We start from the raw sequence: 16,225 nt of genomic DNA on the forward strand, positions 1-16,225 counted from the left end.
TAGAAATGTTTCATCATAGGATAAAGCTGATCACTCACAACTACTTTGTATTGATTAGCAGTGACCGTTCCCTCTAAGGGGACAAGTGGACCCAAACCGTCTGTATATTATAATATTCCTTAAATGTATCATTGTTTTATTTTATTTAAATAATTTTTAGAGAATGGAGAAGATAAAATACAGTAATTCATAATAAATAAAGCAAAAATTTGAGGAAAGTTTTAAAAAGTGTGTAAGAAATATGTTTATTTTTCTTTTGTCCTATCCCGTCCTTCACTTTGCGACCCCTTAGATTAATCCAGTGACTCCTGGGGGTCCCGACCCCCAGGTTGGGAACCACTGCTTTAGGTTTGTAGAAAATAGGCTTTTATTCTGAAAATATACCAAAAAAACCGGAGCGGAAGTCTTGCTCGGAGCATAGAAAGGAGGTGATGGTGATGGAGGGAGGAGGAGGAGAAGGAGGAAGAGGAGGGCTGATGTGTGCTGATCAGCAGCAGGTCTGATGATGATGATGGTGATGATGATGCTGTGAGTCAGAGAGCGGAGGGTTCAGGATGCTCAAAGCCGCTCCGGAGTAGACAAACCCCGCACACAGACTGAGAGGATCCGCGGAGACACGGTGAGTCCACACCGGCCACATCACCGACACACACGCCGACACTCAGGCTCCGTCAGCGGGGAGCGGAGAGACAGCTGCCCGGCGCCGCATCTCCACAGTCGGTCTGATTTCTGCGACCGGCTCGGTGCCTCCGGGGCTATTTCCATCAGTGTGTGTGTGTGCGTGCGCGCGCGCACACACACGCACTTAGTAGCGCTTAAGCTACTGGGTGCGCGTGCCCGCCTGTGCGCGTGCCCGCCCCATCCTTACTATCAAGCGGAGTCAGACTGATTAACATGATGTGAGGAGATAATGAGAGTCTGCAGCTGATTGAAACAAGAACAAAGCAGCAGGTCAGCTGTGTGTGTGTGTGTGTGTGTGTGTGTGTGTGTGTGTGTGTGTGTGTGTGTGTGTGTGTGTGTGTGTGTGTGTGTGTGTGTGTGTGTGTGTGTTTGTGTGTGTGTGTGTGTTGCATTAAAATGTTGAGTGTCGTGACGCCAGAGAGCACCACAGTCTGTTACTGCAGTCAAATATTATCAACAGAGTCAACAGGAATATTAGAGGGTTTTAGAAAATGACAGTAAAATACATAAAGTAACAGTATTATAGGAATATTAGTTTATATTTATATACAATAAATCATATAAGAAGAAGCAAGAATATTAGTGTAAAATAAAACCAGTCACCATAACAGTGTGATGTACTGTATCTGTATGTATGTATATACAGTATATTTACACCTTTCAAACCTTGGTGAGTTTCATTTAATTAAATTATTTGTACAAATAATAAGACATGAAAAAACAATAACCCATAATGCCAGAAAGGGGCAAAAAGGTTGTGCTGATGTGATTTAAAAAAATGACTTATAAAGACACATTTTACCAAAATAAGAAAACAAACAAATAACATCTAAATCTGAAGTTTATCAAAGAAGTGAAAATATACTTTATATGCATTAATGTGCATCGCATAAAAAAGGGTGGATGGAAACACACCTTATGTTTAACACATCTCTGAGCTGATCTGAGGACAGATTTGTAGATGAGTTGATGTGAAATATGACAGAAATCTATAGACAGTTTTCCTCCCTGTGTTGTTCAGTCTGGTTGAAGATGAACTCTGGTTGGTTTTCAGAACGAACGATTCATTTGGACCAGTGATGGAAGAAGTACTCAGATCCTTTACTGTAGTAGAAGTACCAATACAACGATGTAAAAATACTCCATTACAAGTAAAAGTCCAGCAAGAAAAATCCTACTACAGTAAAAGTACATAAGTATTATGAGCTTGATGTAGTTAATTATTGCAGTAAAAGTATCATTTTTTTGTATTAACTGAAAGTTGTTTTTTAAAAAACTGATATTCAGACCTTCTTGCTGTGTTTACTTTAGTCTTGTTTTGTTGTAAAGATTATTACATGTCCAGTGTCGTCAGTACAAATGTTATTTACATTTTTATAGAAGTTCAACTCTGTCAAAATGGTCTACAGTTGGTCAAAGATGTTAATTTGTGTGTCAGAGTTCACCAGAGTTGAGTTCTGTGTGGATTTCCACTGATCATAAAGTCATAATCAGAGCAGAACAGACAGACTGAAGGGTTGAAGATGAAGAGAAGAATATAAAAGGTGGAGATGATCAGTGAGAGAGAGAATAAAGTGAGAAGTTTAAGTGAAGGTGTGAAATAGCAGCAGCCTGTCATAGCACGCCATACACACACACACACGCACACACACACACACACACACACACACACACACACACACACACACACACAGTGTTTTGTCTCCAGCTCTGATAAAGCCTGGATCCCCCTGGACCTGCAGCCTCCCAGCAGAAAACATCACAGTGTGTGTGTGTGCGTGTGCATGTGTGTGTGTGTGTGTGTGTGTGTGTGTGTGTGTGTGTGTGTGTGTGTGTGTATGTGTGATCTGTCTGCTTTTTATTTCAGTCTGAAGTTCTGATTTTAGACTCCTGCGACTGTTCCCACAAACTCTCCTCACATGACCAACTTGTATTAAATCTCTGGTTTCAGCCTGATAACAGTCGCCTGTTAATGAGGAGCTGAACGTTCCTAAAGATTTCCTCATTAGCATCATCGACGCCTCTATAACGTCGATATAAGGCGACATGCTCCGCCCACAGAACGCTTATAAAGACAGACGTGACGTCACCCGTTGGTTTGCATAAACTGTACTAACGGCAGGTATCAGAATCAAGTAACATCAACCATCAGGAGCAATTTGAGGTTCAGTTTCTTGCCCGAGGACACATCAACATGCGGACAGGAGGAGTCGGGGATCGAACCACCAACCTTCTGATTAGTGGACGACCTGCTCTTCCCCCTGAGCCACCCTGTTCAATATTTAGGATTTAAAATCTGGATGATTATGTCGATGCTCTCTGAGCGGGCCCACAAAAGCTAATAGCGTTACAAGCTAACGTTAGGCAGCCGACGGTGTTGCTAAACATTAACATTTAGCAACACCGTAAACATTTTAGCCCTTGAGGTTAACGTTAGCTAGCATACTACTGTTGACAGATATTAAGACTGAAGGTTAAAATCTCACCTCCAGTTCTCCCCAAACACTTATTCATCCAAACTCGTTGAACCTCCTGCTTTTGTTTTTTCTCACTGCAGAACTTTACTAAAGCAAGTTGTTGCACCTTCAGTCTTTTGTTTACATCTGTTTCCCCATGAGATGAGATCATGTGAGGTGGTGCGTTGCTCCCTCTTGCACGATAATCTTAATAATATCCTGTAGTGTGTGATGCAACATTATTTTCAAATCTTGTAGTGTGTGTACATGTTTGAGATGACAGAGAAGAACAGCTGTGAAGATTCTCCTTATCTCCTGTAGTCTGAGCCTGAGAGCAGCAGGTGAGCTAACTGTCAATCACAGCTGTCAATCAACGCCCGCATGACCGACAGTAAAGCTACTAAGTCTTTAAATCTTATTAACAGAGCAGTAATTTCCAAAATGACCACCAGTACACTTCTAGAGAGCCTGAATGTAGAGATTGAGACCAGAATGACTCACTGAAAACAATGATTGAGAGAGAAGTTGAGGCTTTTTGAACGGTTGGAGCAACTAGCGGCTACTTTAAGATGCTTCAGACTCAAGACGTGAAGCTGCTGATTGGTTCTGCTCCGTTTGTGAACGAGTTTCAATCACAACAATATTCCCAAAGAGTAAACTGCATATCAGGAAACTGGCAGCATGATGATGAAGAACAAGTTTGTTTCAGTTTATATTTTAGTTGATCATATTTAAACTCTAAATTCACTCAGATGAAGACTCCATGATTTCAGGCCAGATGAGTGTTTTTCTGTGAAGAAAGTCAGATCGTCTGCTCATGACTCGTATAACTTGTGAATTTTGTTCCTGCCTCAAAGAAAGTTCTAATAAACGCCAGGTGAACGCCACAAATTCTCTGAAATCACTCGTTGGTGCCTTTTAAGAATGAATCTGTTTGTATGAGAGCATCTTGCATGAAGCCAGAACTACAGCTGCAACGATATATATATAGAATATTCAGTCAATGCAGCTTCTCAGATGTGAAAATTTGAAGCTTTTATGTGTCAACATGATAGTAAACTGAATATCTTTGGATTTTGGACTGTCAATTAGACTTAAAAGCCGTGAGCGTTAAGAAATTACAACAGGCTTTTTTCTCTTTTATATTTTATAGACATTTTATAGACAATACAATTACTGGAGAAAACAATCATCAGATTAATCGATAATGAAATAATCATCAGTTGCAGCCCTATTAAGAAGTAAATTTGTTCAGTGTTCTGATGTTTCATGAACATTAGATTTTTAGTCCTAAATATTTATTCTTATTTTCAGCCTTTTAATCTTGTATGAGGCAGACAGTTAATGATGATTATAATCTTATATTTCTTTTTAAACTCAGTGCAGTCTCAGTTTTGGTTCAATTCAAATTTTTCCTTCTGTACTTGTGATGAAACCAGATTTATTTCTGTGGGTTCAGTCGGTGTGGTGTTTTCCCTGCTGCCTGCCTCCGCACAGGAAGTGACCTCAGATGATGTGGGCAGGAAGTAACCATGACGACGGCCCTGCCGATGATGACATGTTTGCACTCCCCTCCGAGCGTATAAATCTCTGCTGTCTGTCTCTGTCACCGGCTCTCCTCCGGGCCCTGTCACCATGGCAACACACACACGCACACACACACACACACACACACACACACGAAGAACATTCAGAGGCTCCTATGGTTACATCAAGAAACACAAAGGATGCTATCAGGAGGCAGGTGTGTGTGTGTGTGTGTGTGTGTGTGTGTGTGTGTGTTGTACAGATTGATTAAGGAGCTGCTGATTAGTCACTGCTCTAAATTTGTCGTTGAGATAAGAAGTGGTGACGTCAGCGGGAGAAGCTGCTCTGACAGCAGATCTGAAATTTCTATCTGCAGTTTCATATTTCTGTCATGTTAACAAAAGCATCATGAGTTGAGGTAGCAAGTTCAGTCTGGAAGACATTTCTATCCACTAGTCTTAATGTACATTTTACACCGTCACATAAAAAGGAAAAATTAAACACCAACTTTACAGTAAATCCTACAGAGCTGCTAAAAGATCTTGTGCTCACAGGATGTTTTGCCCACAAGATAACTTGTGCCAACTAGATGGATCTAATATCTTCTGCGCAAAAGTGAAAGTCAAGTCAAGTTAATTTTATTTGTATAGTCTAGTATCATAAATCACAAATTTGCCTTAAGAGGCTTTACAGTCTGTACAGCAATACAGTATCCTGTCCTTAGACATTCAAATAAGGAAAAACTCCCTAAAAACCCCTTTAAGAAAGCTCAGGAAGAGCAACAGAGAAGGGATCTGCGGGATGGGCAGACAGGAAATAGATGTGTGTACAGAACAGAACCCAAATTACAGAAGTACAGCATGAACAAACAGGATGACACAAATATAATGGATTTATAATATATATGAAGAATGTGATGAAGAGGACGCCGAGGATGAATAAAGATCCCCTCCATACATGTTTTAATAAATGTAAAAAACACCCTGTTTGAAATAGCGATTTATGTCAAATATATTTTTCCACAAAAAAAGTTCAATAACCTTGTTAAAACCAGCCTGTATATAAAGATTGACGTAGCGAGGTGTGATGTCACATGTTGGTTTCATTGGAGCCGGTTTGAAGCCCAGAGGTGCAGCTGTTGGTCAATTGAAGCCTTGACCTTCCAAATAAGGAGTGCAGGTTCTTGTCTTTCACGCTCTGGGAACACGCCCCACTACCTCTGAGCCAAGCTAACGCCAGCTTACTGGGAACACTGATTGCTGCACACTTGGGCTAACGTTAGCTCATGGCTGGTTATGAAAGCTAGCCTTCTTTGATTCCTTTTTGTTCAGAGTGTTATGACATTCTGCATCCTCTGTTGGCATGGTAACGCTGATGCAGCACGGAAGGACTTGCTCAGCAAAATTGAGTATTGCTGGAATAATAAACGGCACTAAGCAAGACAGCCTTACTGACATCTACCAAACCTGGTCCGTGTCAAAGACTGAAAACCTGCTACTGCACTCACAACACCCTGTTCAGTGAGCTTCAGCCCCTCCCATCAGGCCCACGTCTTCAGGCCTCCAGCTGCAAAAGTAACAGAGCGAGAAATTCCTTTATCCCATCAGCCATCGCTCTCTATAACACACAGCAGCACAAAGAGGGCGGGTGTGTATGTCCTGCACATAAAAACTCCTCGTACTCACAGCAGTACTGTAGTCAGTGCTGCACAGTGGAAAGTATGGTATTGTGTATATTTCTGGGCTGCATTGTGTCTTCTCTCACATTGAATCTTTGTACTCCAGGAGCACTGCTGGACGCTGTTGTGTAGTAGTTTAGTGTATTTATGAAGGATGTGTGCCATGTGTGGACTATGTCCTGGATTGCCTTTTTCTTCTTAGTGTGTATGTTTCTTTTATTGTGTTTGTTGTGGAATAATAATAAAGGTAATCTCAGTTAAACTCAGTTAATCTACACTGAGTGGTGGTCAGTCGCCCTCCAGTTCTTTGTTACATTTTTAAAAATATGCAAGGAGGTAGTTAGCAGAATTTGAGTGTGTAATTAGCCTTTAATAGGGGTAACTGGGCAGCCTAATGGTTAAGGAAAATACCACATAACCACCACCGCCATGGTTTGATTTCTGGCTAGGGGACCTTGTCTATTTGTCTTTGTTCCCTTCTATCTCTAGAAGCTTTATGTTATTATTAGGCGTTCTGCTTTGGAAACGGTTCATTTCAGTTGACAGTGATTGATTTCTCAGTTTGTCTTGATTTGAATCCTTATTTTTTAAAATACAAAGTTCTTTGGATTTTATATCATATAATTCCCAGCAGCCTTGTGTTGGTGTTAAACTCCTCAGCCTCCCTAGGTTTTATCAGCTCTCCTCTTTAATGAGATGCAAAGCTGTAATCAATGCTCGTTAGTCATTCTGGGGGGAACGCAGCTCGGCATGCTGGGAAACTCCCCAAGGCCTTTGTTATATCTTTTTTGATTCATTCCCATTCATCACATTATCTCTGAACACACTCTGAGAGTTCAGAGAGGACGGCTGCAGTGTCCACGTGTTTTACATCACTGAAGATTTAAATGTCACGGAGCAACAGCTGCACCACAAACACTCATCACAGCGGTAATTATTCATCACTCACTGTCTTCATACAGAAACCATTTCTGATCATATTTACAGCCTACAGCTTAAAACACAAGTCTTTTTTAGAGTTTATAGAGTACAATAGACTGGAACATTATATACTATCCCAGTCAGTACATTTGTCTGCACCTTAACCCTTCAATTTCCAACCCATAAGTGTTTTATACTGGGAGGGAAGTTTTTATTAATAGAATCACAGCTGTCAGCTAATCTGGACCAAAATGTTGAACCAAACTGTTTTACCTGCTTAACAGAACCATGTAACTTGAACCAAACAGTCACTAATTTTGAACTGTTAGCTAACCAGAACCAGACTGTTTTAGCTGCTAAACAGAAACATTACTAAGTCTAAAAGTGGCTAAATGAGATGTTAGCTAGCATTAACAAACTTCAACTAACCCGAATCAAACAGTCGCTAAAATGAATTGTTAGCTAACATCAAACAAAATGTTTTAGCTGCTAAACAGAAACATTACTAAGTCTAAAAGTGACTAAATGAGCTGTTAGCTAGCATTAACCAAACTTCAGCTAACCCGAATCAAACAGTCGCTAAAATGAATTGTTAGCTAACATCAAACAAAATGTTTTAGCTGCTAAACAGAACCGTTTAAGACTTCAAAAACCAAAAAGGTTGGAAACCACTAGTTTCATCTTCAACAATGTGTTGTATTTTAAAAGCTTGTTATATTATCCATTGTGTCAAATCTTCATCTGAAAAGTAACTAAAGCTGTCAAATAAATGTAGTGGAGTAGAAAGTACAATATTTCCCTCTGAAATGTAGTGGAGTGGAAGTATAAAGTAGCATCACATGGAAATACTCATCTCAAAGTTACCTCAAAGTTGTACTTTTTACTATATTACAGTATTTGAGTAAATGTACGTATTTTCCACCAATGGTTTGTTTCCGTGCGCACAACGAAAATGTACTTTAACTTCGTTAAAATAACGGCAGCTGCTGTAGTGGAGAGGAACGCCCTGCGAGCTGAATGGTTACAGCACATGCAACATAACCACAACGTCCCTAGTTTGAATTTGGTTGGAGACTCCTGTTGTTTTTCAGAAAGATTGTTGAAAGAAAAGCTGAACGAGAGATTGAGATTGAGTTGTAGAAGCTAGTGAACCGTTGGCTGGTGGTCCTGATAACAGTGGATACTGAGACTTCCAACAGGCGGACTGGACTGCAGCCTGGAGCACTGACACTCTCAGTAATTACAGTTCATGCTCATTGAGATGGAGATGATCTGCGTTTGAAGCAGGTTGGGCGTCCGGCTGAAGGACTCTGCTGCCTCTCTCACAATACAAACACCAGAGTGGTTTTCATTTACCAGTTACTGTTGATGGCACTCAGACTAATTACATTTAGATCATTTGTGTGTTTCCGCTTGAACATGTCGTGTGATCGGATTTTCTGCTCATTGACTACATTCCCTTTCACCCTGGCTTTTACAGCGTTTGTAGATATTTACTATTTTTTCATCTTATTTAGTTATTATCAGTATTTACAGTATTTTCCACATCGATTATATTCCACGAGATGTGGTGCAATTGTAAAACAACAATTCTTTAAAATACCCTTAATTTGCCTCAGAAAACACACCTGAAAAAATAACTCTAAAGTAACAAATAGCCCAAGTACTTATATAACTTTACCCTTTATACACTCATTTGGAATATTTGACAAAGCCATTAATAATTACTTTAAGGTGTGATTAAGGTTGGGATGTTGGTTTTATGTTAAAGCTCTGAAATAATTTTACTGATTTCAAGAGTTTCATAGTCAGTATTCAGGTATTTAAATCAGCAGCGCAGAACTTTTGTTTCCCCCTTCTGGCAGTGAGAGTAATTACAAAAACACTGTCAACATGTGGTTATGTCGTAGGCTCTGCCGTAGCCTACTCCATCGCTACTGTTGCGACAGTAAAATGGTGGATAAATTGTTTTGAGCATCACACAACCCCGGCGAAATGACTCGGTCCGATAACATTTGGAAAGTCTAGAAGAGCTGCATGATTAAATTATTTTCTCCCTGTTCAAGTTAGCAGAGAGCTAAACTGGAAGTTAGCTGGCTTGGCTGGCGGAAGTCTCTGGTGAGCATGCTCTATGGTTACTGAAAATATTGGTGCTAATTCCCAAATAGGCTTTACTGGGATTAACTAACCACATATTGGGAATCTAAATGTTACTTTCTCGCCCGGAAAAGTATTAAAATTTAATAAAGTGACAAATTAACAGTCCTACAGTGAAAATTACAACAGCCATCATCATCATCATGGTGCAAAATGCATTCTGGGAAACTTTGGCACTACCGGTGCACCAGCGCGGGAATGTCGCCACAGACATCAGATTTAAAAACTCTGTATACTGAGAAATACAGAGAGATTTATCTGGCAATGAGAGGCTTAATCAACACTGTGTGAACTCGTTCGGCAAGGTCTTGAATGTAATGGATGTTTATTTATATGTAAAAGTCTCACACTATAGCTTTAATAGGTTAGTCCCTGCATGGTTAATCTCTAAATAATGGTTTATTTTATAGTGAGTGCTTTTATGAGTTATCAGTGAAGCTTTAAGGGTTTTTAATTGGTAAAGACCCTTAAAATGTGCCAAATAGCAGGAATTAATAAAAACTAAAGTGGGTCTCAAAAAGATCATTTTGAGGTTAAAAAACTAAGGGATGGCTTAGTATTTTAAAAAAAAAGCTCTTAAATCATGCAAATAGATTAATACATACATAATCTGTTTATTTATCCATTAATTATCCCCTTAATGTCCTATATATAATATATAATAATATACCTTAATTACATGATTAGAAATGGGTAAAATAATTGTAAGCGCGAAAAAAATAAGACATTCAGTTCAAAATTTACAGAAAATATAATTGTACAGTCAAATGAATAAAGAAAAGTTCTATGGTGGCCAGGCAAACCATTTCTTAAGGGGTGCAGTTGTATTGCAGAATGACCCCAAAATTCTGGATACGGGCTTAAAATGACTTCACATTTATTGATCTCTATTTAATCTTCACTATGATTCAGCCTTTCCTTCTCTCGTCTCCTCAGCATACAGGTGATCTACTGAGAGCAGCAGGTGGATTCCAACTCCCAGAATGCCTGAGCAGAGTAATGACTACCGGGTGGTGGTGTTCGGAGCCGGCGGGGTGGGGAAAAGCTCGCTGGTTCTTCGTTTTGTTAAAGGCACCTTCAGAGACACCTACATCCCCACCGTAGAGGACACGTACAGACAGGTGGGACAAGAGTTTTACCTGCACAATGAACAGAGAGAATAACAGACATGTTGAATTATTGACAAGTACTTGTTGTCTCTGCGGTGTCTTTGCAGGTGATCAGCTGTGATAAGAGTGTCTGCACGCTGCAGATCACTGACACAACAGGAAGTCATCAGTTTCCCGCCATGCAGCGCCTGTCCATCTCCAAAGGCCACGCCTTCATCCTGGTCTACTCCATCACCAGCCGCCAATCACTGGAGGAGCTCAAACCCATCTACCAACAGGTCTGAGTCCTCGGTTTAGCAGCAGACTGTGTGATGAAAGAACTGATTTACATTGTGACGTATGACACTGTGGAAGACATAATGAGCAGCTGGTTACACCAACAGAAGAAAATATCTGACTCTGACTCTTCTTCTTTCAACTCTTTTCTTCTTCTTCTGACTCCTATTCCTCTTCGGACTCTTGATTGATTGATTTTTTGTATGGATTAACAGACACAAAAATAAAAATCCAAGGGATAACATGTGAAAGTGGAAACACTTATCTCCAACATGGACCCAAGATGTTAAAAGACAAAGAAACATAAAGAAACACAAAACATTCAACATCAAGACTAAACAATACAATCCTGAAATCTAAAAACACATCACCACAATAAAAAATAATAATGTCCACATCAGAATACGAAGACAATTTTATAACTAAAGTAACGATTAAAGTAACGATTCATTATAAATCTGTGACTCTGTTCCATAAATAAGTCCTGACCTGACTTCTATAAGCTCCTCTCGTTTTAACATCTGGATGTTTAGATGTCGGCTCCACAACATGGCGGCAGCATAAAAAAGGAACTTCTACATTATTGACTGAAGGCTCTTTACATAATGAATGAAACAGATGAGCAGAAACAGAATGAAACTCTACAAAATGAAACATGAGGATTTAATGGAGATTCATGAGAGTAAAATTGAAGGTTACATTTTTGTAGATATTAACTTTTATTTTAATGGCATTCAATGACTATATTTTCAACATAAAAGTGGTTCAGCATGATCTCCTGGACAGATTTCTTGGCAAAAGCAATTAAAAAGTGAAATCCTTTACATGAGGGTTTACAAGTGAGTTGTCATCATAGTGATGGACAACACAGACTCGTCTATATGTAACTAGGGCTGCAACTAATGATTATTTTCATTGTTGATTCATTTGTCCATTATTTTCTTGATTAGTCAATTAGTTGTTTGGTCCATAAAATGTCAGAAAATGGTGAAAAATGTTGATCACTGTTCCCCAAAGCCCACGATGGAGTTGATTAATTGATTAATTGTTGCAGTTCTATATTTGACTTGTACAGGTGAAACATAAGAGCAGAGAACCACAGAATGCCCAAAGCAAAATGCAATGAAGTACAATGGAAACAGACTTGAGTGAATGCATAATGATAGTGGATGGAAATACACAATAATTTACATTTTCTTTTCTGGAAATCAGCTAGTGTCAACAAACAGGTTGTAGAAGAGTTATTGAAGTAAAGTCAAACCTTCCATAAACTTTGTCTTGTTTTAAATGATGGACAGGATTGACAAGATTTTTATCTGCTACATCATGACTGTTGCCAAGAAATTCTGTTTAGAATTTCACTTTTCTAAAACCAGATCTTACAAAGTGCTTTACAAAAATTTAGATACATTATTAATTTATAGAAAACAACATTTATAGAAACCTTCCAGACATACTGACTGACTTGATCTCATGTCTTCCAGGTTCTGGCCATCAAGGGCAACATGGAGTCCATTCCCATCATGCTCGTGGGCAACAAGAGTGACGAAACAGCCCAGCGTGAAGTGGACTCGAAGGAGGGCGAGGCTCAGGCCGGTGCCTGGAAATGTGCCTTCATGGAGACGTCGGCCAAGATGAACTCCAACGTGAAGGAACTGTTCCAGGAGCTGCTGGCACTGGAGAAGAAGAGGGACATGAGCCTGAGCATCGACGGGAAGCGGTCGGGAAAACAGAAACGAGCCGACAAGCTGAAGGGGAAGTGCAGCATCATGTAGATTGAGTGGTGGCGGTGGCGGCAGCAGAGGACTCGCTGTAGAGATGTGGAAACTACAGAGGAGGCAGGAGGAGGGAAGTCATACAGACTCCTCCTCCCGTCTTTCCCCGGGTCTCCATCACTGAGGAGGCTTCTTCTTCAGTAGCTCTTCTCCTTCGTCTGTCTGAACACTGAAGCCCAGAGGAACAAAATGATGAGAACGACTGAATATAGAAACTGGAATATTTGTATCAGGGCCTCAGGCTCCTCGTGGCCCTGAACTGGATTGTATATGTGGCCCCAAATTACTCTTTTACACACCCAACCACTGTCACTGTTAACAATCATACCAACAATATGAGAACAAAGGAATGCTTCACTGATTTTATTGTGAATGTTGGGCCAAAACCTGAATGTAACCCAGATTATAGAGGCAAAAAACCCCCCAGTCAAATACACAAAGTATTGACGGAAATTTTTTATGCTTAGTCTCTCTGATATGTACCACAATATCCAGCATCCATTTCAAACACTGAGTTCTTCAAACGCCTAAAATGAGACTCAAACCTGGTCTTTATTTGTGTCTTTAAGACCTGACTGAACCTGACCCGAAGTTACATTGCATTCATTACTGTCCGGTAGCTTGAAACACAATAGAGTCACACAGACCGTTAGACTGTCAGTTTGAGCACTCCTATGCTTCAGTTAACATGAAACCCTCCTGGTTGAATCATCAGAACAAAAGATGAACAACTGTGTCGGAAAATACCTAATAACAAGGTTTTTGGGGCAAGAAACAGCCAATCACAGAGCTTTTTTTATGTCATGTGTGTCGGTAACGGCCAGCAGAAGTTTAAGATTACAAACTGATTTTACAATCTGGAGATTAAATCAGTTCACTTTTAATTTCTGGGTCACTTTAAGTGAATTCAGTAACCATGGTGACGCATTTTATTTACAACTTTAACTTCATTACACTCTAATTTTCGCCCATGGCTTCTTCTCCATGACAACAGCAGCTGAGGCTCATAGGTATTGTAGTATTCTCACGGACAAAACATGATTTGTCAGAAAGGAAGTGTAAATACTGTGAACTGGTGTCAGAATATAAACTTGTAGGATCATCACATCATCCAGGAGAGTCCTGAGTTTCTGTGTTCAGTAACATCGAGGAGATCGTTTGAAGAAATATTTGAAATGAGAATACAGAATGAGAAACTCCCTTCAGGAACCAGCGATTCCTCACACTTCACATCTCTATCGCTACGATCTCTTTGTGCTTTGCAAAAGACCACATGAAACAATGATGCTGTCAGAAAGTGAGAGAAATTTACATTAAAAAATAACCAAACCTGAACTCAAAAACTTGCTATTATGTCCAGGCCTGTTGGGTTTGGGTGTGGTAGGTACCAGATAAGATGCAACCCCAACACTATGAAACAAACAGCTTCACCATGCAGCCAGTGTCCTCATGGCTAATAATTTAGCATGCTAAAGTTTACCTGTGTTGGAGGAAGCCTAATGTTTGTCTAAAAAATGTCCAATCACAATACTGCATGTACTGTTTTAATGGAGGACTAATTAAACAAAGGCCACTCTTTTGACAAAGCATCATGAATTTCTTCATTTTATCTCAGTACAAAAGATTTGTTTTCTCTTTATATGGATCTGGGCTATGTTAAGCTAGGCTAAACACTGCTTGGACTTATGTCTGTACTGGAAGAAAAGATATGAAACTTATATCCATGATATAGCATGTATTGTTCTAACAGAGGACAAATTAAACAATGGCCACTTTTATAACACTGAAAAGCATCCGTTGCATGATTTTATTCGTGAATGTCCTCATTTTAATCTGTCCAACTAGCAAGCAGTTAGCAGCTACGTTTGCCTGTTTTCTATTGGGGGGAGTATTTTCCATCAAAACAGAAGCTGTTGGGAGCAGTTAATGCTTGTCACGTTGCTCAAGGAAATATGCTGATTTAAGTTTTATTTCTTAATGTAGAGCTGCAAAAACATCACAGCTACACCTTTCAGCATTTTTGTGGCCATTTTTCTGTCACTATTTTTCTTTTTCAGCTATTTTTGGCACCCTATGTCGTTATGTTTAAAGCACATAAAATATAATGTCCACATTTTTAACCCTGCTCACAAAGCTCTTTTTTCCTACCAGGGGAACCAGGTGTAAATGAGAAACAAATTTGAGATTCAGAGGTCTGGAATCAAATTAGCAAATTAGCGGTGCCTCTTAGCTCAAACATAAACCCCAAAGCAAATGGCAGCAGAAAAACTGTTTGAGGAATGCAAAACTATGAAACAAAAATGTCATATTTATCTTAATTTTTCTTTCTTACTTTAGATTAAAGTGTTTAATAGGATAGCCAAAGATACATTCATTTGCCCATTCATTTGAAAACCCCAACCCCTTAAAGCACCTTAATTTGCAAAGCCTTTAATTATCAAATGAAGTAGACTGTAAGGAGTACATGACTTCCCCTTCTTTACATCTTTTTGTCTGTCTGTCTGCTTACATACCAAATCTGTCTGACGTCATCTTATTTCAAAGAAGTAAAAACCTTTAAATAACATTACATGTACCCCTTAATTGGTACCTTTTTAAAAGAACCTTAATTTATCAAATTCTGACAAACATGAGAATAATTAATGGATAACTTTATCAAATGTAATTTGTTAATGGATTATATGCATGGATTAAGAATTAAGGGGTTTTAATGGGTAACACCTGTAAAAATTGACCAAAAACCATTAAAATTTGCCTAGAATTTTCACCTTAAATGAAAAAACACGGCCTTTTATAGTATAAATTACAGGTTTCATGGTTTTTGGCCCATTTTAATATGGTAATTCTAGCATATACCCCATTAAAAATACATTACATCCATTAATTATCCCCTTAAAATTCTATTAAAAACACCTTTGTTACATCATTAATAATGGGCACATAAATGGAATTTGACAGTAAAGAAATTAAAGGACTTGGCTTCACAGAGATACTGCACATGTTTGCATGCTAACATATTAGCCTCAAAGTCAGCTTCCCAACAAGTCTACTTTATGTCCACCTCCAGTTCCCATATGTGGAGACTGAAAAACAGTGAAGTATTCCTTTATTTAATAAGGTAGTAACATTTCCATGATGATCCTTCTCCTTGGTTGTTGTGACCGTAAACATCAGGATGTTTTCTATCTGGATCTGGCTCTGCTTGCTGCTGTCATCAGAGGAACACCTCCATACATGAACACACTCAGCTCAGCATTTCCTGCGGCAGCTCTCCTGTTGACAGTCTGATTAGCTGACAAACTGCAAACGCTCTCACATTAACGCACCAGGAAACTTTAAAAAAGGCTTTGATGATTTCCACAAGCACAAGCCGGCCTGTCACTCTGTCTTCATCTGTCAGAGGCTCCGGAGAAAACATCCGTTAGCATAAAGGAGTAGCTGCTGATAGCTGCCAGCAGAGGAAGCACGCAGCTGAAACTGGAAGTGTATATATGATCCTCTTGTTTTCTGTCTTCTCCCTAGTTGGATATCAGCTCATAGCTTTGCTAGCGTTTCTTCATCAAAGATTTGGTCCAGGTTGTGTTTAGCTGTAGCCCCAGTTTGTGCCTCAGAGATAACCATAAGTTTCTCTAAAAGATAATTAAT

The 16,225-nt window shown here is 39.4% G+C and overlaps 1 protein-coding gene across 3 annotated transcripts; it reads left to right on the plus strand.

The window, feature by feature from the left end:
* Positions 1-385: 385 nt before the first annotated feature.
* diras1a (DIRAS family, GTP-binding RAS-like 1a) lies at positions 386-14,167 on the plus strand. Of its 3 annotated transcripts, none has more exons than XM_042417684.1 (4): positions 386-619; positions 10,357-10,541; positions 10,637-10,807; positions 12,290-14,167. In XM_042417684.1, exons 2-4 carry the CDS (start codon positions 10,404-10,406, stop codon positions 12,578-12,580), a joined length of 600 nt encoding a protein of 199 aa, XP_042273618.1. In that variant the 5' UTR covers positions 386-619; positions 10,357-10,403; the 3' UTR covers positions 12,581-14,167. The 3 variants fall into 3 exon arrangements, with proteins under 3 accessions (XP_042273618.1, XP_042273621.1, XP_042273619.1); XM_042417687.1 differs by lacking the exon at positions 386-619 and adding an exon at positions 810-951; XM_042417685.1 differs by lacking the exon at positions 386-619 and adding an exon at positions 7,177-7,272.
* The last annotated feature ends 2,058 nt before the right edge of the window (positions 14,168-16,225 follow it).

The sequence above is a fragment of the Thunnus maccoyii genome, chromosome 7 (genome assembly GCF_910596095.1).
Source record: "Thunnus maccoyii chromosome 7, fThuMac1.1, whole genome shotgun sequence".
Classification (NCBI taxonomy): Eukaryota; Metazoa; Chordata; class Actinopteri; order Scombriformes; family Scombridae; genus Thunnus; species Thunnus maccoyii.

Excerpts from the sequence above, each read along its gene's own strand:
- diras1a (XM_042417684.1), top strand. The coding sequence starts at position 10,404 with ATGCCTGAGCAGAGTAATGACTACCGGGTGGTGGTGTTCGGAGCCGGC. Across the intron at positions 10,542-10,636 it reads TAGAGGACACGTACAGACAG|GTGATCAGCTGTGATAAGAG; the intron begins GTGGGACAAGAG and ends GTGTCTTTGCAG. Across the intron at positions 10,808-12,289 it reads TCAAACCCATCTACCAACAG|GTTCTGGCCATCAAGGGCAA; the intron begins GTCTGAGTCCTC and ends CATGTCTTCCAG.